At 35.6% G+C, this 23,138-nt stretch overlaps 1 protein-coding gene across 1 annotated transcript in view; it reads right to left on the bottom strand.

The window, feature by feature from the left end:
- Window positions 1-23,138, bottom strand: part of si (sucrase-isomaltase) — a 54,266-nt gene that overhangs the window by 25,280 nt on the left and 5,848 nt on the right. The window contains exons 7-28 of the mRNA XM_084409281.1: window positions 22,433-22,604; window positions 21,606-21,705; window positions 21,264-21,376; window positions 19,688-19,813; window positions 18,976-19,107; window positions 18,705-18,821; window positions 17,053-17,166; window positions 16,404-16,488; window positions 16,173-16,290; window positions 14,731-14,902; window positions 12,325-12,441; window positions 11,734-11,888; window positions 11,478-11,562; window positions 8,742-8,798; window positions 7,490-7,614; window positions 5,550-5,638; window positions 4,820-4,869; window positions 4,481-4,654; window positions 3,613-3,756; window positions 3,256-3,450; window positions 2,920-3,074; window positions 2,015-2,183 (exon numbers count right to left, since the gene is read on the bottom strand). Of these exons, the coding sequence (XP_084265407.1) occupies window positions 2,015-2,183; window positions 2,920-3,074; window positions 3,256-3,450; window positions 3,613-3,756; window positions 4,481-4,654; window positions 4,820-4,869; window positions 5,550-5,638; window positions 7,490-7,614; window positions 8,742-8,798; window positions 11,478-11,562; window positions 11,734-11,888; window positions 12,325-12,441; window positions 14,731-14,902; window positions 16,173-16,290; window positions 16,404-16,488; window positions 17,053-17,166; window positions 18,705-18,821; window positions 18,976-19,107; window positions 19,688-19,813; window positions 21,264-21,376; window positions 21,606-21,705; window positions 22,433-22,604 (2,764 nt within the window). The remainder of the gene's footprint in view (window positions 1-2,014; window positions 2,184-2,919; window positions 3,075-3,255; window positions 3,451-3,612; window positions 3,757-4,480; window positions 4,655-4,819; window positions 4,870-5,549; window positions 5,639-7,489; window positions 7,615-8,741; window positions 8,799-11,477; window positions 11,563-11,733; window positions 11,889-12,324; window positions 12,442-14,730; window positions 14,903-16,172; window positions 16,291-16,403; window positions 16,489-17,052; window positions 17,167-18,704; window positions 18,822-18,975; window positions 19,108-19,687; window positions 19,814-21,263; window positions 21,377-21,605; window positions 21,706-22,432; window positions 22,605-23,138) is intronic.

Genomic DNA, 23,138 nt, shown 5'->3' with positions numbered 1-23,138 from the left:
TCTCTCTCTTCATTCATGTAGCTTTCTCTTTTGCCTCTCTTTCTCTGGGCACTGTGTCATGAAGTGAGTCAGAGAATAAGGCTGTTAGCGTGTCCAGTATGGATTAATGACAACCAATAACTGTCACGTTCTGTAGTGTGGCTTTCCAACACGCTCTACTCAGCCAATGAATACAAATAGCCTTTAATAAACAAGGAGAATACAAATGCGAGAACGACAAAAACAACTGAAAACACAGGACTATATATACAAATATGCTGTGATCACCCTGTCGTAATTACCGTAGGCTTTAGATGACAACATGTGACATTCTATTCTGAGCTGTTCCCTTCACATCCTCGCACTGGGAATTATGCATTTCTATGGCGGCACTATCAATGACTAAATTAATCTGCAGTGGTCAAGTAGGAGCTCTCAGAAAAGTCCCAATTTACAAGCTGTACAAGAACAATGAAAACCAAACTAGACACAGTTTAAACTAATACGTAAATATAGAAACAAACAAGGACCTAATAATTAACCAATGAAACAGAATTAACCTGTAGCACAAGAACCATAAACACAGAAACGATCACTGCATTCAAAATGGAATACTTCCCTACTATATAGTATGCAAAAAACATTACGCCAAAAGAGTAGAATATACAAATACATAGTGTTCGAAAAACAGCAGGTGAGAAGTCCCCGGATGACCTACTACTTCTGCAGAGATTCTGAAGAGCACATTCAATGGACACTTTACTATCCCATGAGGCTACAGGAGAGATTTATTAATGGAAGTGATATGGCGCAAATGGCGCTGGTAGGTCACGTGACGGTAACAACATGACGGATGTAGTACATCCGAATTTCATCCATACTACCTATATCCATACTATATAGAGCATACTTTTTTAACGGCTGCAAAGTAAACTCAAATTCAAATAAAGCTGGGACCGAGATGGGTCTTGCACATGTTGCCCAGTTGGGTCCCACCTAGTGGCAAGTGGAATCCTATATGAAATCCATATGAGCAATTAACATGGAACACGCAGGCAATCCTATATGAGGCCCGAATTTCAGCCCATTTCATACCCATATGAGTCCCACATACAAATGTTGGCTGGGATGTAGTACCTACTCATATATATATATATATATATATATATATATGCATACATGTATTTAAAATAATTTAAATGTAATGCCTATGATAGCAAAGCTGAATTTACATTACTCTGGTTTTCAGTGTCACATTATCCTTCAGAAATCATCCTAATATGCTGATTGCAAAATATACACTGCTGATCAAAAGTTAGGGGTCAAAAATTTCATTCTAATATGCTGATTTCACGAAACATTTCTTCTTATTATCAATGTTGAAAACAGATGTGCTGCTTGATTTTTGTGAAAAATTTGATAGAAACAGTATTATGCTATTTGAAATAGTAACATTATAAATGTCTTTACGTCACTTTTGATACATTTAAGGCATTCTTGCAGAATAAAATTATTTTTACAGGTTACTATATACACAAACAAGAACCCTTGATGATATAACATTTATTTTGTATTAATTGTATTAGTTTACATTTTTTCTCTGCAATGTCACACATTATATGCAGCAATTAAAGAACAGATATTAATAATAACTTTAATATGAAAAGCAACCAAAATAATAATCTGACATAATCAGTTGTGCAAACAGACAACTAACATACGAATTTAACATACATCGTTTCCACTCTAATAATCTCTCAGACCCATTCAGCGCATGTTTGACCCACACATTAAAACAATTCTGTCTGAGCAAAGTAGATTCCATTACTTTATAAATAAATTCATCTACATTCATTAATCTATATGCAAATTATATATATTTTTCTTTTGATATTAGGTTTAATATGACTGGCCTTAAACCAGGCCCAAGCTACTGTATACACTCGCGTCAGCTGAGTAAAGTAATGTGTGAAGTGTGGATGACATATCAGTGCAGGAAGGCTTGTAAAACATCACCAGTGGTTCTGACACTCACCCCTGGAGGCTGGTCTTTCGCAAACAGGCCATATTTTTGAAAGTTGAGGTCATGTTTGTAGCTGGGGTGCTCTGTTTCACCAAAACCATAGACATAGTTTGAGGGGAGGAGTGTGGAGATCTGAAGGAGCTGGTCGGAGAATATTAACCCTGGCACGGCAGAGTTCCATCTAGCGAGAGAATGAGATTTAACAAAACATTGAGAACACTCAAGATGTTTTCTGCCTTCTGAAAAACAAGTTCCTTTCATTAAGAAAGCAAACTGTGCATTTATAGTCCTAAAACTCCCAGAAAACCATAAAAAAAGTGCATCATCAGCACTGCTATTTCTGCACTAAACTCCTGTGCTCATCTACAAAACTGCTTCTTTTTCTTGCTTTCTCCAATTAATTTGCAGCTGCAATACCTTTGGGAACTTTGACAAGCTAATCTCATTCTAAAATGATTTTAAATAGCATTTAGCTAATATTTTTGTATGCATGATTTTAAAATAAATATAAATAATATATATATATATATATATATATTTTTTTTTTTATTCAATGCATTTTATTTAATATATCAAAATATGTAAAATCATGCAATTTATTTGACTCAAACAGTGGGCTAGCAAAACCAAGGTTGTGGATTAATTTTATGATATATTGACAAAAAGTATACCCTGAATACAATGTAAGTCGTTTTGGATAAAAGTGTCTGCCAAATGCATACATGTAAATGCAAAATGTATACATATAAATGTATTACATTTATATATATATACATTAAAGTGACATCCAATCAGATAAAATATACACTTTCCCATATCTATTTATATACATTTTAAACTAAAATGTTGATGTTGATTAACAATCCAGAACCTCTCTGGACTCCATGTTACCATAGTAATTCAGGGATATTACTCACATAGTTTCTCCTGAGCTTTTTCTGATCACTTGGATCCCAAATGGGTTGCTAATAATTTGGACCCTATACATTCTCTTGGACTCGTCTGTCTCTGGTGTAGCTGGTAGATTGAGGGGAATGGGGACCTCGTAGCGTGTATTGGCTGGGTCAAAGATCTACATGAACAGGACCAAAATCAGTCTTAGTCTTTATATTAATCTTAAATATATGCATATATGCACAGTGTATCTTGATTGCAATGTAAGTTGTTTGGATAATAAAGTCTGCCAAATGCATGCATTTAAATAGTATGTTCAGACATTGTCTTTGTCTTAATCTTAAAATTGAAAAATATACCTTCCAACGTAGGCTGTGTTCACTAAGGAATGTGATTTCCACACGGAGCTTGGTGATGTCTCGAGATAGAGAACGCTGACTTGAGAAAGCACTATTGATGTCAAGATCTAGAATGATGCCATTTCCTGAATCAGACACAGTCCTGGATGTGTAGCCGTGAGTCTCGCCGTAATAACACTTGGGAAAATTTAAAGGCTACAAAAGAGAGTAAAAACATATGGAGCAATTACGTTACAGCAAATGCAGAAAAAGAACAATAACAGGAAATACAATAGCCTTTCTGTATATAGACTTCAGACCAATCAGTCTCTTTGAAAACAACAGGGTTAAATATTAAATATCATCTCTCTCTCTGACCTGCCAGATGCATTTGCGGGCTTGGCATTTAGACTCATCAACGCCAAATTCAGGGTGGCAGTCGAAATTTCCAGTGGATGTGAACTCCCAGCTGACTGTATAGCTCTTCCCAAGCTCCAGCTCCAGATTCCTCAAATGCATCACCTAGCAGACCACAAACACCCAATGATTTATATCACACTAAGACAGCAGGAGTATTTACATCAGAATCCTAGCCGGCGCCAATGGCTCCTCTAGTTAAAGGATGCGAATGACAAATACTGTTTCACTAAGTCTCGTTGTGTTACTTTGTGAATGTGCCATAGATTATAGCAGCTGATATTAATGTGTTATGTAGTTTAAGACTGAAGTCCACACATCCTCGTTTTGTCATTCCAAGACCTAGAGCTCTGGGAGAAAGCGATGCCCTTCATCATAGCCTAATATGTATGTGCTTTTGAGAGCCCTGACAAATTCAATCACTGGTCCGAGAGCATACCTGGACACTCACTTGGAATGACAGGGTCTCTCCTGGTACCCTAGGGAATCCTGCTCCGTATTAAACACAAGTCAGGCTCTGTTTTGTGGACATGGTTTGTTGGACTGGCTCACAGTCCAAATTACTGTATGTTATGTCAGCAGTGAATTATTTTTTAATTTGCATTTTTTACTTCATTTAGAGATATTTTGAGAATGTCAAATTAGCTAATACATTTCTGAGAATTATGTGATGCCCTTTGAAGGACAGCTATTTTCAGAGGTCTTTTTTTATTTAAAAAAACCTTGGCTTTTAATGGAAGTATTAGATGCTGTGGTGATAGTACTGTGTATTATATATTGTATATTATATTGAACAGGAAACGCATTGATGTTAAAACTATATAATTACCTGTTTGGTAGAATCGTAGTGAATCTGGGACGACAACAGAGGGTAACTAGTGGAATCGACTGTCACAAGCACGAGAAGAGGAGCAGTAGTCATTCCCATCACAGTGATGTTCTCAAACTTCAAATTGTTTGGATCCGAGTATCCATTGTGGGCAACGTGCATTGACAAGACATTCTGATCCAGCAGAAAAATATCAGACATTAATACTGATTACAATTTTACAATATGTAATTTAAAAAAAGAAAGACTTAAATTTTACTGTTTGGACATACTGTACACTATAATGCCATCTAAAAGAACAACAACAACAACAACAAAAGTGACAATAGGATGACGTACTTTATCCACTGAAAACTGGTAGTGAATGTGGGAGCCGGATGAAACAGTATCTAAGAAAGAGAAGTTATGAGAGACAAATAAACATAAATATGAGTCATACAAGAGTTTTTTTTTTAAGAAACATTAGCGTAGATCTAATAATTTAACTTAAACAAAAGATTATTATAGGGCTCAACAATAAGGATAAACCTGTAATCAATTTGAATTCGTTTTAGGCCAGTGTTGCTTTTTCACTACACTTAAGTTTGTTGCTCATATTCATGTCTTTTTATGCCTGGCAAACTCTAACATTTGTTTTTCTCCGCACTGTTAATTTATTGAACATTTGGATGTTGCAAATTCTGCTAATGTAAAAACCAAGGTAACCGAGAAGGTTTTATCGAACGTACAAGTCTTCGATGAATCCAAGCAAAATGCGTGTTTACTGTATGAATTTATATTTGCCATGGGGTTAAATTATAGATGTCCTTGCGAAGTAAAAATCCAACTTTTAATGAAATATAAATACATTTTGTTCTGATAAAGAAAAAAATGTAGCTAAGAGTAAAATAATTTTTAAGTGAAAACCTTGGAAGTGTAAGTAAAAATCTGAAATTCAGGCTTAACCGGGCTTGCAGAAAATCATCCGTATTATTGAGCCCTCAGTAAGGTAGATTCTTGTTTCTGACAGTGAACTGTCAGAGAGAAAAAAACAACAACTTCTAATTAATAGCAAGTCCCTCAAAAATACCTCGAGAGTCTCCGTCATCCCAAAATAGCTCGCCTGACGCAGCCTGGTTGTCATCGAGAGCGATGATCAGTCCCATGGGATGACGTCGGCTGAGGGAACACATAACTTTCATCACACAAACGTACAACTTTTTTTACCAGAAACTGAAAAGCAGATAGAAAACGGATCCTTTGAAGTTCAGATGGGATTCTTGTTTGTGAATAACATGTCACAGACACCGTACAGCAAAGCGGGATGAATTTTAAATAAGTTGTACTGCACCTTGTATTTGTGAGGCATTCGTGTCACCCCTATTTTTTGTGCAAGCACACCCCAAAAGATACTTTGAGAGATAAAGAACATTTCCATGTCTATTGTTGAAGGTGTAATATATTCAGAGGGAAATAAAAAGCACTATAAAATGAAAAGCTATTGAGAGAAATTCAAACAATTTTCCCTAATGTTTAATGGAAACTCAGGCCTCATACAGATGAACAGAAATGAGAAGAATGAAAACACAGAACTACCTCTGAGAGGAAAAAAATTAAAAAAATATAAATGTTTGAAACACACAGCAAGTGCAAAAAAAAAAAAAAAACACTAAATATTTGTATGTATTATAAACATTGTACTGCTAATCATATTATGATGATATTGTGAATCATGTTACAACAGTGCAAAATGATGATCATATTCACATGCTAAGGTAACTCAAAGAATATTATTGTTGTGTAATGGTAAATGTACAAAACACCATAAAAAAAAAAAAAAAAAAAAAAAAACATGGACACTATTTTACTGGGCATCAGATGTGTTTGATGAAAGTGGGAGGGGCTAAAAGACTCCCTGAAAGCCAATTGGCTGTATTTTCATGGATAGAGTTTAGTTACAGTGGTCTAATATGAGTATATATATAATTATTTTTTATTTTTTTTGCCATTTAATGCTATATGTATTTTCTATGGAAGCTTGTTTCCGCCAATGAATAATAAATAAATAATAATAATTGCGACTTTTTATCTCACAATTCTGACTTTTTTTCTCACAATTGCGATATATCAAGTCAGAATTGTGACTTTTTTCCTCACAATTGCGAGATATGAAGTCAGAATTGTGAGAAATAAAGTCGCAATTGCGAGATATAAAGTCAGAATTGCGTGTTATAAAGTCACAATTCTGGGAAATAAAGTCACAATTGCGAGATATAAAGTCGCAATTCTGAGAAATAAAGTCGCAATTGCGAGATATAAAGTCGCAATTCTGGGAAATAAAGTCGCAATTGCGAGATATAAAGTCGCAATTCTGGGAAATAAAGTCGCAATTGCGAGATATAAAGTCGCAATTCTGGGAAATAAAGTCGCAATTGCGAGATATAAAGTCAGAATTGCACGATATAAAGTTGCAATTGCGTGTTATAAAGTCAGAATTGTGAGATATAAACTATTCCGAGGTAAAAAAAAAAAAGTCCGTTTTTTTTTTTTTCCTTAGAATTGGACTTTATATCTCACAATTGTGAGTTTATATCTCGCAATTGTGAGAAAAGATGTCAGAATTGCGAGATATAAACTCGCAATTGCGTGTTAAAGTCAGAATTGCGTGATATAAAGTCGCAATTGCGAGAAAAAAAGTCAGAATTCTGACTTTATAACACGCAATTCTGACTTTATATCTCGCAATTCTGACTTTATAACACGCAATTGTGACTTTATTTCACGCAATTCTGACTTTATATCTCGCAATTCTGACTTTATAACACGCAATTGTGACTTTATTTCACGCAATTCTGACTTTATATCTCGCAATTCTGAGAAATAAAGTCAGAATTGCGAGATGTAAACTCGCAATTGTGAGATAAAAAGTCACAATTATCTTTTCAAATGTTTTATTTTGTGGCGGAAACAAGCTTCCATAATTTTCAGGTAAAGTCTACATGTATGTTTTTTTTTGGTACCCATCATTACCTGAATGTGGTAGTGACATCTGGTCTTTGAACAGGCAGAATGGCTCCACCTCTCAGGTGTAAACCGAGTTTATCTTCGGGCAGGTGCATGTTAACTTTCACTTTGCGTTCTGTAATCTTTGTCTCCTAAAAAACAAATCAAAACATTACACTGTAAATATATACAGTATATATATATATAATTAAATATATACACAACTTTTTTCAACACTGATTATAATAAGAATAAATGTTTCTTGCGCATCAAACCAGCATGTTAAAATGAAATCTTTGACCCCAAACTTTTGAATGGTTGTGTATCATTAGGCTATTCATTTCAAAATAATGTAATCATTATTATGTGTCCCTTAAGCTTATTAAGCAGATAATAGCAGATATTTAGTTAGCAACTAAATGCATGAATTGAAATAAATTTGAATAAAATGTATTTAGACCAAAACGATAATAATTATTTTTGATAGTCTTAATTTTTTTTAAAAAAACAAACAAACAAAAAATATGATGACCACTACAGTGTTTACAGCTGACATTGGCATCCTAACTGTAAAATGTGTATACAAAAGTAATACATTTTAAATTACATCAAGATATATTTATTAATTTCAGGTATCAGTTAAAATATAGATTTATTTAGAATCAGCAAATTAGATTTAGGATCAGAGTCATAGTTTATAGATAGCTTGGTATTCACCATCACTTTCATAAAAAGACAAAGATAATCTGAAAGCTTCTTACACTGTTTGACATAGACCCCATATTAATTCATTATTGATTTTACAGTAATAACAATAACTGTAATCACTATAATATTACAGCAGAAACTGAGCTTAACATGCTTATTTTCAGCATGGTTTTCATTGTTAATTCGTCTCACACTGGCTGAGTTCCCCATCTCTTGCACAAGACCCCTCACCCCTCTTTCTGACTGTGCGACTAGGTCAATGCCGAGACAGACATTGAGTCTCCGCTCTACCCATAAGTCATTTCAGATCCAATCAGATTATCCGTGTAGCTCCTCTCCATCAAACTTTCTCTTCCTCTGCCAGGGTCATTTAAGACCTGCTTTGCCAATCATGACTTGATGTAATCGACCCGTTCTGGGACGCACAACACATAGATGATCTGATCGCTGGTAGTTTATCTGGATAGAGCACTAACCACACTCTTAAACGAAAACCTCTAGAGGAAGTTTAAAGCACAGATTTTACTGGAATAATTCACACAAACATGTACAATTTTGATGATGGTCTTACCGTCTCAAAGTCATACCAGATGGCATCTGGGATATAGGCCTCCACAGTTGTAACACCCTATATAACAGAAGAACCAGCCATGTTAAAGACATAAAGACGTGTGAAAGCATATGTGCATGTTGAACATAATGACAGAAATTATTTTAATGGTTTAATAATGAACATGATTCATTAAACTAATGGGCAGGCCCTCAGGGATGGTGTTTTTTTCCCCCCCGAGAGATTTGGTCCTCCTGTCATGGTTTTTCAAGCTTCAGAAAGAGAGAATACGAGCGAGATATTGGAGAGTAAGAATCTGACAGAAAGAGGAGCAGTAAACGAACCAAAAGACAAGATGATTCATGCCTGTGCCTAAGGGAAACCCAACTGTACATTTCTGATGGTGGCACTCTAATATATTCATATCAAGCTGAAAGCAATCTGAACTGAGGAACTGGGCGACTTTAAGACAGAAACAGTGTTTCTTACAGTTTTTTCCGATTGCTAAACAACAGTGAGCACAACTGGAGCTACATGTGCAAAACTCTAACTACAGTCTGCACTACCAACAGTCACCTGAGCTAAACAGTTCACATCACCTGCAAAACACATTCCAAGCAACACAACTCTTAACACATGGCTCAAAACAGGCTCAGTGCAGCCAAACACTATGCACAACCCTCACTGAGATAACACACACTGTCACTCAGAACACACTGAGAGTAAAAACACTAGCATCAAACACCAATACAGAAAATACAACAATTTGAACAATTTCAGTGACTTCATACAAAGTAATATTTTCTTCAAAGAAAAGAGTGACATTCTTTCACATGATTTATTTATTTTTTTAGAACATAACAATTCTTTAAGGTAAATGAAAATTAGCAGTTTGCTTCAATAGTCTGTAGTAATTTACGGAATTACAGTAATGAGAAAAAAAAGGTAGAAACTAAAAGTACATACTGTAATTCAAACAAATAATTGAGGGGCTAATCCTGCCTCTCTCTAGCATCAGGCCACAGTTTTTCATCAACATCAGTTCCCATCAAAACCCGTCTTCCTTGTTCCATTTCCAAAATTAGTCTTTCTGAGCTCTAGCTATATATATATATATATATATATATATGTGTGTGTGTGTGTGTGTGTGTGTGTGTGTTCACTAACAAGTCTAAAACAAGACACCTGCTTAGCCTTTCAGCTGAAATTGCAATCAGCAGTGTTTGAAAGGCACAAGGCTGAAATCTATTCTGTTTTGAATGCGTGGTTCACAGTTTTGACAGCAGTGTGTTAGCATTTGAACAAAGTGCTGTAGATCCACAGTGTTGTGCAGGTTGTGGTTAAAGTCATGGGATAAGTGTGTAGAGTTTTGAAAACTGTGTTCAAGCAATGAAAACCGAACAAGAGTTTGGTCCACATGAACTGCTGCTGTGCAGACTGTAGTTAGAGTTTTGCACATGTGACTCCAGTTAGCAATCCTTTAGCAATCGAAAAAAACTGTAAAACGAGAGATGCTCCAAATAATGATTAACCTGAGCCACGTTTGACACCACTGTAAATGTAAACACTTGGGAAACATAAACAGCCTACAGTTAGTAACTAAACTAATCAGCAGGAGGTCCATGGAAATTGTGTTTTATTTTATTTAGTCCTTTTTAACTTAATCCTAAACCCTAGGGATAACTACAAAACCACTCAAACACACACGCAAGCAAACAAACAAAAAAAAATAAAAAAATAATAATAAATAAATAAAATAAAATTGGCCATCACAAATTTTGCCATTCCTGTGATGACAAAAACGACTTTTGTGAAATATTATGCAATATATTTTAAAATGTAATTTATTCATGTGATGCAAAGCGGAATTTTATATATACATATTTATGATTATAATAACAATTATTATTAAATATTATTATAATACAGTATATATATATATATATTATTGTTTTTATGATTTTTTTCTTTTTTTTTACATTTGAGAGCAGTCCTGACCCCCACACAGCGGTTCCTTCTCCCTCTTTGAAGCTCACCAACATTCTTGACTCTTTAATTGAGAGCGAAGATGAGCGAGAACATCTGAGCACTAAAAAAAGATGGCTAAGATGACAAAATCTCTGAAGGTGGGAATAGATTTCCCTAGTCAAAACCCATGTTGAGAAGATCAAAGTTCAACTGATCTGCAAGTTAGATGTCGGGTGTCATTAAATTAATGCTTGCGAGATGAAAAACAACAGCAGTTTTTCTTCCCTGCAACTTGTTTTAGCACCTAACAACTTTTTTTTTTTCAGACCACATGGTCCAGTAATTATCATTTTCATGCATCTGATGCATATGGATTTTGCTGCTGATTGAAGTGTTTACATCACATGCAGTCCCTAAAGATTTGAAATAAACCCAACACTCTCGTCTCTTGACGTATGCGCATCAAACTTTCTCAAAACGGGCCTTTTGCCATGTTCTCGTGGGAAGCTCTTTGAACATGAAGGGTTTTAGTCATATTCTTGATAAAATTCACGAAGCCTGTTCAAACAATTCATCACCCATTTTCACATGGCCGCAATCTATATTCAGTTCTAATTTCTTCATAATGAGGTCGACGAACTCATTAGAAAGAGAGAAAAGGAGGAGATGGAAATGAAAAGAGTGAGAAAAAAGTCCCATCTTCCTCGCATTTGTCCCAGAGGAGGTCATCTGCATGTGCACACAGGAAGTCATACAACACAGTGTGTGTTTGTGTGTGTGTTCACTCACAGGATCCAACACAGGTGTGATGAGAAGGTGTGCTCCCCACAAGAACTGCTTGTCCACCGCCCAGGTTTCACTGTCGGAATAGAACCTGCAGAGCGACAAAACTATCTTATAAAGCAGTTTGTAGTTTGTTCCTGGATGCTTGACTAATACAACTTTACATATATCCATACACACATACATATACATAAAGTTAATAAACACAAAACAAATGTTTGTTGTTGAGGCTGACACTGTTTGCACATGCTTAAGAACTCACTCATGCATCAAGGGACGCACTACGGTCTCCCCATTAACGTTGGCCTTGTAGAACAACGTGTAGAGGTACGGCAGAAGGTTGTATCGGATGTTAAGGTAATGCCTGGAGGAGTTCACCAAGAGGGAGTCAAGGCCGTATGCTGCAGGGTCCTGGTCCTGTTACAAAAGGGACATCAAACTAGTCATGGAGAGTAAGCTGAAGAGCAAAGAGAGACCGAGAGGTAAATGGATTTTACTGTGGCTACTGATAATATGTTCATCATGGTGGAGAGCCATCGGTCCCGGAGACAGCCGAGGAATGATTACTCTCTGACTAAAAGGTCAAATCTTATTCATCTAATTTCACCAAGAATATAATTTTCCATTCATCCTCATTTGCCCTCTCAAACTCTCGCTCCGGAGGTCTGATTGCTTCTCTCACGCCAATCTCACAATGATGATTAGAGAAATAAATCTTCTACAAATAGCATTTAAAGAGAGAGGACACGTTTGTAATTCCGAGCATTGCCGTTGGGCTAGTAACACATAGCAGAGATGTTAGAAGAGGAAGACGCTTTGTACACTTCGTTGGTATTTAGAGGTCGGGACGTACACTGTAACCTTGTGCGTTGTGGTTACGGCTGAAGGGGTAGAACGCGCCGACTTGCATCCAACGTCTGCAAAGCTCCTCTGGTGAGTCGTCGAAGAACCCACAGATGTCCACTCCGTTCTGCCGAATAAAATCATGAGATTCAGTATCTCTCCAGAGGAGGAAAAAATCACAATGAGAACTCTGTTTCTCCAGAACAGGGAGGTGATTCAAATGAGATTTTCTTTTTTTTATGAAAAAGACACCAGTCAACTCTTAAACGTCTCTCTAGAGCAGGGATAGGCAACTCCGGTCCTGGAGGGCCGCTGTCCTGCAGAGTTTAGCTCCAACCCTAATTAAACACACCTGAACAAGGCAATCAGTGTTTTCAGGATTACTAGATAGATACAGGCAGGTGAGTTTTTATCAGGGCCGAAGCTAAACTCTGCAGGACAGTGGCCCTCCAGGACCGGAGTTGCCTATCCCTGCTCTAGAGCAGGGTTCACCAATCTCGGTCCTGGAGGGCCGCTGTCCTGCAGAGTTTAGCTCCAACCAGCTCCAACACACCTGTTTGAAAGTTTCTAGTATGCCTAGTGAGACCTTGATTAGCTGGTTCAGGTGTGTTTAATTGGGGTTGGAGCTAAACTCTGCAGGACAGCGGCCCTCCAGGACCGAGATTGGTGAACCCTGCTCTAGAGCAGTGGTTCTCAACCCTGCCCCTGAAGGACCCCCAACACTGCACGTTTTCTTTGTCTCCCTTATCAAACACACCTGATTCAACTCATTATCTCATTATCACATGGGTTAATGAGCTGATGAGTTGAATCAGGTGTGTTTGATTAGGGAGACAAAGAAAATGTGCAGTGTTGGGGGTCCTTCAGGGGCAGGGTTGAGAACCACTGCTCTAGAGTATAAGAAAAGACCCCAAAAATGAGCTAATTGTTGCCAAAATACCAAAGTCTGCTATTAAAAGCCTCAAATATGAACTCATTCCAAGACCGAATTGTCTCATTTGTGAATCTCAATTGAAATTTAAAAATAATTATATATATATATATATATATATATATATATATATTTTTTTTTTGATTAATTTTTTTTCTCAGATAGTCAACTTTAGATATTATTATAAAATTGGTGACTTATTTGTGTTTATTTTTGACTGGCTTATGGACTTTTCAGAGAGGCAGATCCTTAAAATAAGTTACTTAACCCCTTCAAGATCACAGATGTTTTTTTTTTTTTTTTTTTTTTTTTTAACAATATTATTGTTGTTCAACATTCACTACCCGTTAAAACATCACACTCTTACTTGATCTAGACAAACTGAGCGTCATTAGAAAGATTTAAGACTTCGATATTTCACCACTGTTTATGATAAATCTGGTTTGCAGTGACATTCATTTCTTAATTTATGCCAGGAGTGCAAAATTATTCATCTGTAACATTCAGTATTTTGAATAGGAATCATCACTTCAATCACGTTTTCTCCGGTTTATTTGTGTTCACATACATGCAAAATATCTCCTGATCTTTGAAAGAAAAATTCAATCTCAGTTGAGATTAAGTGGAGAGTTTTGCTGAAGTCTCCTATTTCTTAGATGTTTCTACTGAGAAAAAGACTCATGATTCTTCATAAGATATCTTAACATCTGTGCTCAGATTTGCAAGGGCACCAAAGTCTGAAATCAAAAATGAGAAATCTCAATATTTGATCAAATATTTCTTATCAAGCCCAACTGATCTGAGATGCCCTCCACGTTAATTTTTCAGCTTTAAAAGCTATTAGCAACTCAGATTATACTCTTATACTTTACAATCTTACTGTATGTCATTTATGGCTAATTTTAGTAACCAAGTTTAGTGTAGTTGGAATTTGTTGAGAAACATTTGTTTTGTTTTCTACAATTTGTTTTCTACAATGTAGAAAATTAAATAAGAACGCAATACTGTAATATACTGCATTTTATTTGAGAACTCACAAGCTATGAAATATCAAACTCTGGCCAATATGGGACAGTTATATACTGTTATAATGATAATAAAATAAGAGGTTTAAAAACGATATACCTCAAAGTACAAATCGCAGTACGTTTGGTGATCAGATAATATTGTGCAAGGCCTGCTTTTAAACGCAGCAATAACAAGAGATGTTTACATCGTCCGTCCAGTGATGAATTCATTGGATCTGACTGTTGAGTCAGCCAGTCAATGTTAACTCAATTCAACCTGAACACTGAGTCCAAACGCCCATTCAATTTCTCATTGAGTTTCATGGAAACATAATCAAAACCAAAAGCTTTTTCTAAATGCTCTCCATGTCTCTCAGTGGGGCTGTTGCGTTTTGAAGAAAGACTGGTGTCTACAATCGATTACCCATATTTGAAAAGTCATTTTATTTGGACACATAAACTGAATGAAACCACTTACGTAAGGGATTCCGAAAAGGTTAAACTCCAGCATGCCTGGTATGGCCCATTTAATGTCATTCCAGTTGGCACCGTTGTCGCCCAACCAGTGCCCAGCGTATTTGCCCACCCCGGGGAAGGAAGAGCGGGTAAAGACCATGGAACGGCTGTTCCCAAACACTGCTTTCGCCGCCCTGGAAGCAAAAACACAATTTTACAGCTAAAGGGAGTGTTGGCACCAGAATAAAAAGACATAAAGGAGGGCATTTAAAAGACACAACGCCAAGTAGGGTGGCCCAGGAAACCATAAGAGATGAAAAGACATACAAGCAGGAGTTAAGTGGGAGTTAAGCTGAATGAGAGAGGAGGCGTAAAGGAACGAGAGTGGAACAAATCAATGATGTAGAAATTACAAGATGAGTAAAACAGATTTCCTGCTAAAAATAAAAGGAGCAAGCATGTTACAACTCAACTCTCTTCACCCCCCTTTGAGGAAAACATCCTGCCATATGACAGTAAAGCACTGAGTCACTCGTGATGCTACTTGAGTCACTACTGCTGACTCAGAGCTGTCGTGTGCTGTCCTACATTCATCAAATAAATCATTTCAAAACTGACCAACCCCCCCCCCCATACCCCCCCCCCCCCCCCAACACACACACACACACACACACATGCATTCACTTTTTTTCTTAATTCTCTATTGAAAAAAATAAATAAAATACTTCGATTTACTTGCATTCGTATACACTATGAACAAAATAAATGGTTCAGTTTTCTTGTGTTAATTGGACATCCTAAAACATTTTTTAGCTAATATTTTGGAAATAAATTAAAGTTTTTGCTGAAAAACACAACAATTCTTATTCCTTTATTATCATTTAACTTTGTCATTTAAATGTAAAGTAAATACTAAAATAGTAGGTAAAGATATTTACCAATGGATAATACAATAACAAATAACAACAATATTGCATAACTCTGCTATTCTCTATAGCATCTGCATTCATTGCATCCATATCAATTCATATCTATTCCACTGTCACACAATTTTTAAGAGAACAAACACATTTAAGCAATTCCCCCAAATGCACAAATAATTTATATGACTCCAGCAGTTTTAAAATGTTTACTCGCAAACAAAAAAAATAAGCATATTTCTGAAGTCAGTTCTCCAGAGCAAAAATATGCATCCTCCACAATGTCTCATGCCAGAAAAAAAAAAAAAAAAAAAAAAATCTTAAAATGACATCATGACATATGATCAAGAAAATCCCTGCATCTTATTTCCAACTTTAAAAACATGCTTGCAAAATTAAGAAAATTAGTTTTTTTATAGAGAGGCAACATTGTGCAATAGATGATTAAAGTAATTTTGGTAACACTTTAGTTTAGGGTCCAACTCTCTATATTAAAGTTGCTTATTAGCATATAGAGTGTGAAAAAAAAAAAAAAAAAACTTACTTCTCAGTGGCCAGGACCATAGAGTACCCATAGAGACTGTGGACATCATAGTGGTTCCCCCATTTCTGTTTAGCATCCATACATAAGGTCTTACTGTACATCAGGTCATCAAGGACATCTTTAGAGCCGAATGGAAATAAAGAGTACGGATGTTTACAGATGGTGAGGAAATGCTTAGCTGATATGCATCTGCTATGAATAAATCTAACGGTAGATGAATTTCAGACTCACGTGGGGTGAATGGAGGATAGTTGAGTTTGTTGTCAGAGCAGCCTTTAATGCCTCCCTTCACAAAATTGGCCACCTCATTCATGTCCTTAGAAATAAAACAGCAATTAGTTCAGCGCTCCCTAATTATCTCGAGATTAAAGCATCACCCTTTAGGGAGGCTTTAAAGTCAACATGAAATGGCATTCGGAACCATTTTACTTTCAGAATGCAAGTCAGAATATTTCGTGAGAAAAAAAAGTTGGCCAGAACTTGATTTTATCAACCAGGAATTGATTGGATGGTGTAAAGTTTCTAGATTTTAATATTTTTGAAAATGCATTTTCTGTAAAGCTGCTTTGAAACGATATGTCCTTAAAAAAGCGCTATACAAATAAACATTAATTGAAATTTTGATATCATGTTGACTTTAAAGCTTTTGCAGTTTAAACTGTTTTGTACAGATCAGATGGAGTTTAAAATCCTACAGCGATGTTTATAGAGCTTTGCTGTGTTCGAATATCTTGATTAATACATATTGAGTCAGTGACATATCATATTGATTCGGAGACTGTAGGAAGTTGGAGAACATTTTTCATGACCTTTCTACCAAGTCGTAAAATGATCAAGTTCAATATTTGGTCACGGGTAATGATCTCTGTGGGTTACTTACAATCCAGAGAGCATCGTGCTTGACTTCTTTGTGGAATCGCGAAATTTCATCAACCCACCAATCAATGCAAGCCTCGTTTGTGTAGTCAGGAAACACGGTTTCCCCTGGCCAGACCTGTGACATGAGAGAGAGGGGACGAGGAAATATGCTTAACTTTCATTATAGAGTAAATAAATAAATATGCATTTATTAAAAGTAGCCCATATACTATTTCTTTTGATTATTTGGGTCAAATTCAATCACAAACATCACAATCTTTCACAGATGACACTTAGAACTGCCGCTTTCATTTTATTAATGTCTTTATGTTTTTAAGCCACGGGCATTTCCATTTCCTCTTGTGTTCTTTTCTTTTCCTCATCTCACATATGGCTCTGAGGTGCATGAAAGCGTGATATTAAACTCTAATGTAAAATCAATGCACACATTGACCTGAAATAAAACTATAAAAAAGCAATTAGCATCTGCCTCTGCCTAACCGGCTAAATAATCACAAGTGATATTACCATGTGATATGTGTCTTGTTGCCTTGAGGGGTGGTTAATAAATGATCTAACTCAAGGTTACAGATGTTAAATTAATGGCCTCTCTCATGGCTATCACATGGCAACTCCAAATGTCTTTCACTTTCTCGATGTCTCTTTACTTATTCTACTTCTTTATAAATACCTATTCTAATTTTTACAAGGTTCAATTTTGTTTTTACAGTTTTGTAAAAAACAAACGACAATGTTGTCAAAAGGATTCCCGTTCACACGGATTAAAAATGTTGTTGGCGATGTCACTTTGTAAAGAAAAACTATGTGCCTATAGATTAAACATGCGCATGACGTCAACGTTTTACAAACTTTTGTAGTTTACACAGAGACAATAATGATTTTCAGTCCCCCAAAATTACATTGTTGTGTAAATGAACGGCTAAAACACATAAAAAGTTTTCAGTTTTTTGTTCAACTTGATGATTACAGGCTTTTAGTTCTTTTAAGTAAGCACTGTTGTACAATCCTCCACCACAAAACTGTAACATAAACAGTTAATAATTATACTTATTAATATATAGAGAGAAAGAAGATAGAAGTCTATTAAGCTCATCAAGGCTGCATTTATTTGATTAAAAATACAGTAAAATCAGTCAATTGTGAAACATTATTACAATTAAAAATAATATATTTTTATTTGAATATAATTTAAAATGTCATTTATTCCTGTGATGCAAAGCTGAATTTTCAGCATCATTACTCTAGACTTCAGCATCACATAATCCTTTAGAAATTATTCTAAAATGAATTATATAATATATTTACAATAAAAATTGTGAATTGTACTAAAACGAGAGAACAAATTCTTAATTTGTGGGAACGAGTTTCTAATGGTCATGATAATTATTTATTTTTTTAATAGAAAAAAAATATATTTTAATTAAAAATATTTTACCAATACACCAAAAATTAGTCCCAGATCAGACTACTCTGGTTACGCTGTATGTTATCTGTCCCCATTAGCGTAAAAATGCAGATGTCCAAAAAACCAAACATTTGTGAAAACCATTCAGTTCAGTAAGTTTTATAAATAAGAGCCGGTTTTCAATTCCAACCCTAGTAACAATTAAGCAACAAAATACCACGATCAGGAGTATCTTTGGAGGATCTTACCTCTCCCAGTAAAGGTGTTTTGCCATCTGATTCAGTGACCCAAACTTTAGCAGCATGTCCCCTGTCAAGTGTTTCATAGGGTCCATTTATCCTTGAACTTGTGGACACAGCAGGATCCTACCAAAAAGGGTACTTTTAAACACTCTCAAAAAACACTGAAATATATGACTCAAAACTTGCTATTGCCTACTGTCCAAAAATCTGAAATAACTTGCCAACCTATACAACTCTAAACATTAGCATAAATATAACTTCGGTAGCAATGGCTCACCAGTATGATGATGTATTTCTGCCCTTTATCATGCATGTAGTCAGCAAACTGAGGCAAATCCTTAAATGTATCCATATCATAGGTGAAGATCTTTTTGTTCTCCATGTAGTCAATATCAGTGATCTGGGCGTCCTGAAACACAAAACATGTGGACATAAATAATGGTTTGGCGTTGACTCTCTTAAAATCAAAGTTTGCTTCTCTCATTGAACATCCTGTTTCACTTCAGCATCAAATCATGGAAGTTAAATAGGTTGTTAATGTTAATATTAATATTTGTATCGGGCTATTCTCGCTGAAGTCTCGTCCATAACTAATCCTTTATGCCTCTTTTGCATGCCAACATTGTCCATTCACTGTTGTCAGTTTTGATTTTTGAAGGCTTGACTTCCATCGAACATCAGCAGATGGTGAGATTCTCCTGCCAGTAATTTGCTCATGCTAATCAGATGGAGATGCAATATCCTGACATGCTAATGCCCTCTTTGTTCGAATTACATCAAACATTGAGCTTCAATACATCTTTCGGCAATTAAAACCCTACCATAAGGTGCTAAACGTTTCTAACTGCGTATACAGGTGAAATTCACATATGTAAAGTTATTATTAATAAAGCTTTGTTCCGTGCTCCAGATCGTGGCTTTGAAGTGCAGGATGGAATCAAATTTTGTAGAACAAAGTGAGGAACCCTCCTTCTGTTCTTGGCACTTACATACGGAAGGCCGGCCTGTCGGTTCCTCTCCACGACTGTCTTCACATTGTCCAGGCTGCCGTAGTCCCAGCGAGAGATCTGGAAGCCCAGAGACCAGTATGGAGGGATGAAAGGCCTGCCAATCAGCTGGAGACACATAAAGCAATGTTAAACACGCTGAACATCACAGGACTCCCTCAGGCGAAAGGTTCATCTGGGCCTATATGATTTTACTTCAACCTTCAGCACGAGATGAATCAATTAGATCAATTAGCAAGGATGCAGTTTTGGTAAGAATTTATGGCGTTCTCCTGATGACCCTGTCAAAGTTTATTTTGCAATAACTTATTATGGCTGCTTACCAAAAAAAAAAAATGGACAGGTGTTATTTTGGTATCATTCTGTTTTAGTTTTTATTATTATATTTTTCATTTTATTTTCGTTAAAGTTTTAGTGATTTTGTTGTGTGTTTTTGTCATTATTATTAGTATTATTATTTATATATATGACTATATAGGTCGTATCCATTTTTATTTCAGACTGAGTACTACAAAGAAAATGGAAAATTATGTCTTGGCAGCTAGCTGAAAATTTATATATTAGCTTATGTATATTTAATATACTGTATATACATATATATATTAATTTTTTTTTATATAGTTTTTGTTTATTTTTGTGTTAATGATAATAACCTTGAAATGGTCATGAAATATCAATGTGATCTGTAATAGTTGTATTGTGTGATCAAAAAGAGAGTGTGGAGAAATAGGGAGGACAACAAATTATAATATTGCTATATGTATATTTCATTATTGTTTTATCTTTGCATTTAATAATATGTGTAATTAATAACATAACATTTAATGGTTATATACTGTACAAAAATATTTGACGGAAAATATTCATATGTTTTGTGTTATAATATAGCTTTAGCTGTCATTTTCCCAAAAGTAAATAAATAAATAATAGACTGCAGAATACTATAACTGACCAATCGGTATTTTTGCATAATACATTGTAGTATTTTGTTTAAAATATTTCCACAGTAAAAATATGTAACAATTCATAAATATGAATGAATAAACAATCTATAAAATGTATTATTATACAAGATTTGATGCATTCAACTTCTGACTCTGTTACAATATGATTTTTTTTTTTTTTGTCACACTTTATTTTGATAAGCAACTTTAGACATTTTACTAACTATAAATAACTTTGCAACTACATCTCAACTAACTCTGATTAGAGTATTAGACGGTTAAGTTAGGGTTAGGCTTAGTAATATAAGTTGTACTTACAAAATTTCTTAGTCAGTGTCTGTTAGGGGAGCATCAAAATAAAGTGTTAGCAGATACTAAGCATACAGTATACTAATACTCGAATGACTGCTAATTAAACAATCAAAATAAAGTTTTACAACTTTCTCTTTTTTGCTTTCAGATCGGACTCGGGTTGCCCACATACTTCCATGTGTAGTGTGTACTGCCCACTTCGCCATGTCTCTATCTAACATGTAAAAGCATTTCTAAAATGCAGACAATTTTGTCAACAAGTGTTGTTAGTGTTTCTATTTATATGCGACAGCAACGCTCACCTTCGTGAACTCGCCCACCACTGCCTCCGGTGTGTCTCCAACCAGGATGTAGAAGTCCAAAACTCCTCCAATAGTTCGGAAGGTTACAGCCGGAGCCGGCTGGATAGTCACCTCTGCACACAGACATTAAAAAAATGAAATTACCCTAATTTGCTAACCTTAAGCAAAAGCAGCCATTCCAAACACCACAAGCACATCAAGACTGTGCTGTGCACAGACATTACAAATCATGTTGTTAAAGATTATGACTTTAGCCCACGGCAAAGCTCATGTTTGTTACTGAGGATGAAAAAAACACACAAAAAAAAACAATGGCAATGACAAAATAAAACGAATGTTTACCCATAGCATTGCTGTTCATGAGGAAAACTCCAATGGATTGGCCGCTCTCATCTTCCAGACATGTGAAATAGGGGTAGTGTCCGTACAGGTTGTGTGTGCCCTGGGGTAGGAAAAAGCATTAATGTTTGTCATGGCAAATTTCAACCTTTTATCAATTAATGAGACAATTTAAAACATTCAGAACATTGTCTTGAACACAAATGCCAGGGCTAATCCCACACAGAAGTTTTGTTAAGTAACCTAAACAATGTGCTTCATGTTACCTATTTAAATTAATTGTTTTATTCATGTTAATATGACAACATGAACCTGATTACATTGGGTTATTACAACAAAAGTAATTTATATGAGTAAGATAAGTTATAAATAGCTCATTAAAGGTAAAGTTAACCGAAAAAAACGACAATTCTGCCACCATTTAGTCATTTCTTCTCTGGAACACAATATATAACTTATGCAGTATATTTTAAGTCCTCTGATATCATGTACAAATTTTAAGTTGTAATTCACTGAAAATCTTGATATCCGCCCTAGATCTCGGAAAAAATAGCTATGTTGTTCAGACTGATTCATTTCTTACATTCAACGATGACTCACTGATCCGATTGCAGCAATTATCAGTGAACAATAAAAACTGTATTTCAGTCATATGACTTCAAAATATTTGGAATATGTTGCATGATGTGTATGAACTACTTCTATGATTATTTTTGCATCCTTTTTGAAGCTTGACATCCTTAGTCCCTCAAAAACTTGCCAAAAACGTTGTATTCCAGTGAAGAAAGTAAGTCATACTGGTTTGGAATAGTGAAAATGTTGTGACTCACGCCATTGGGAAATCCATCTCTTGTGAAGATAGGCCAGGTCCTCCAGTTGGTGTCATGGCGGAAGGTCTGATGGACATGCTCTCCAAGTCCATAAATATTGTGAGAGGGGAGTTTAGCTGAGAGCTGAAGGTACTGATCAGCAAAAACCAGCGGCCCAAGGGTTGTGTCAAACCTGATGGAGCAAGAGGTTTAGAAATGTTGTAAATAGTACGTTTATAATTCATTTTGTGGGTGAATGTCATGAAACCCTTAAATAACATGTGTACAGATTCACCCTTCCAGCATGTCATCAAGAGGGGTCCGAAAACACTGAAAATGCACATCCAAACTACATGAAAACACAACTATCGACTGATAGGATCGGAAGGATCATCTTCTGTAACGTAAGGAAAATGACTGCCTATTCCCAAAACCAAATCTAAACTGACTGCTAAGAATCTTTCTGTGACAAACACATCTTCTTATCTAAACTTCTACTTGGAGTTTTAAAAATAATATCACTAAAGATAAGGTAATCAGCATAGTACGCAACTACACTTCTTATGAAATACCAATATATGTTGAAACCTCTATATGAACCATGCATTTCTATGATTAAAGCCATTATTGTTAGGCTTTAAACTAATACAATTCAGGAGATAAAAGATTACTGATCCATTTATTCTTTCGCAACATGCATACAGACAACAAGAAAATGGTCACGTAA

The sequence above is a fragment of the Rutilus rutilus genome, assembly GCF_951802725.1.
Source record: "Rutilus rutilus genome assembly, chromosome: 5".
In the NCBI taxonomy this organism is placed as follows: domain Eukaryota; kingdom Metazoa; phylum Chordata; class Actinopteri; order Cypriniformes; family Leuciscidae; genus Rutilus; species Rutilus rutilus.
This window is presented reverse-complemented; position numbering and strand designations above follow the sequence as displayed.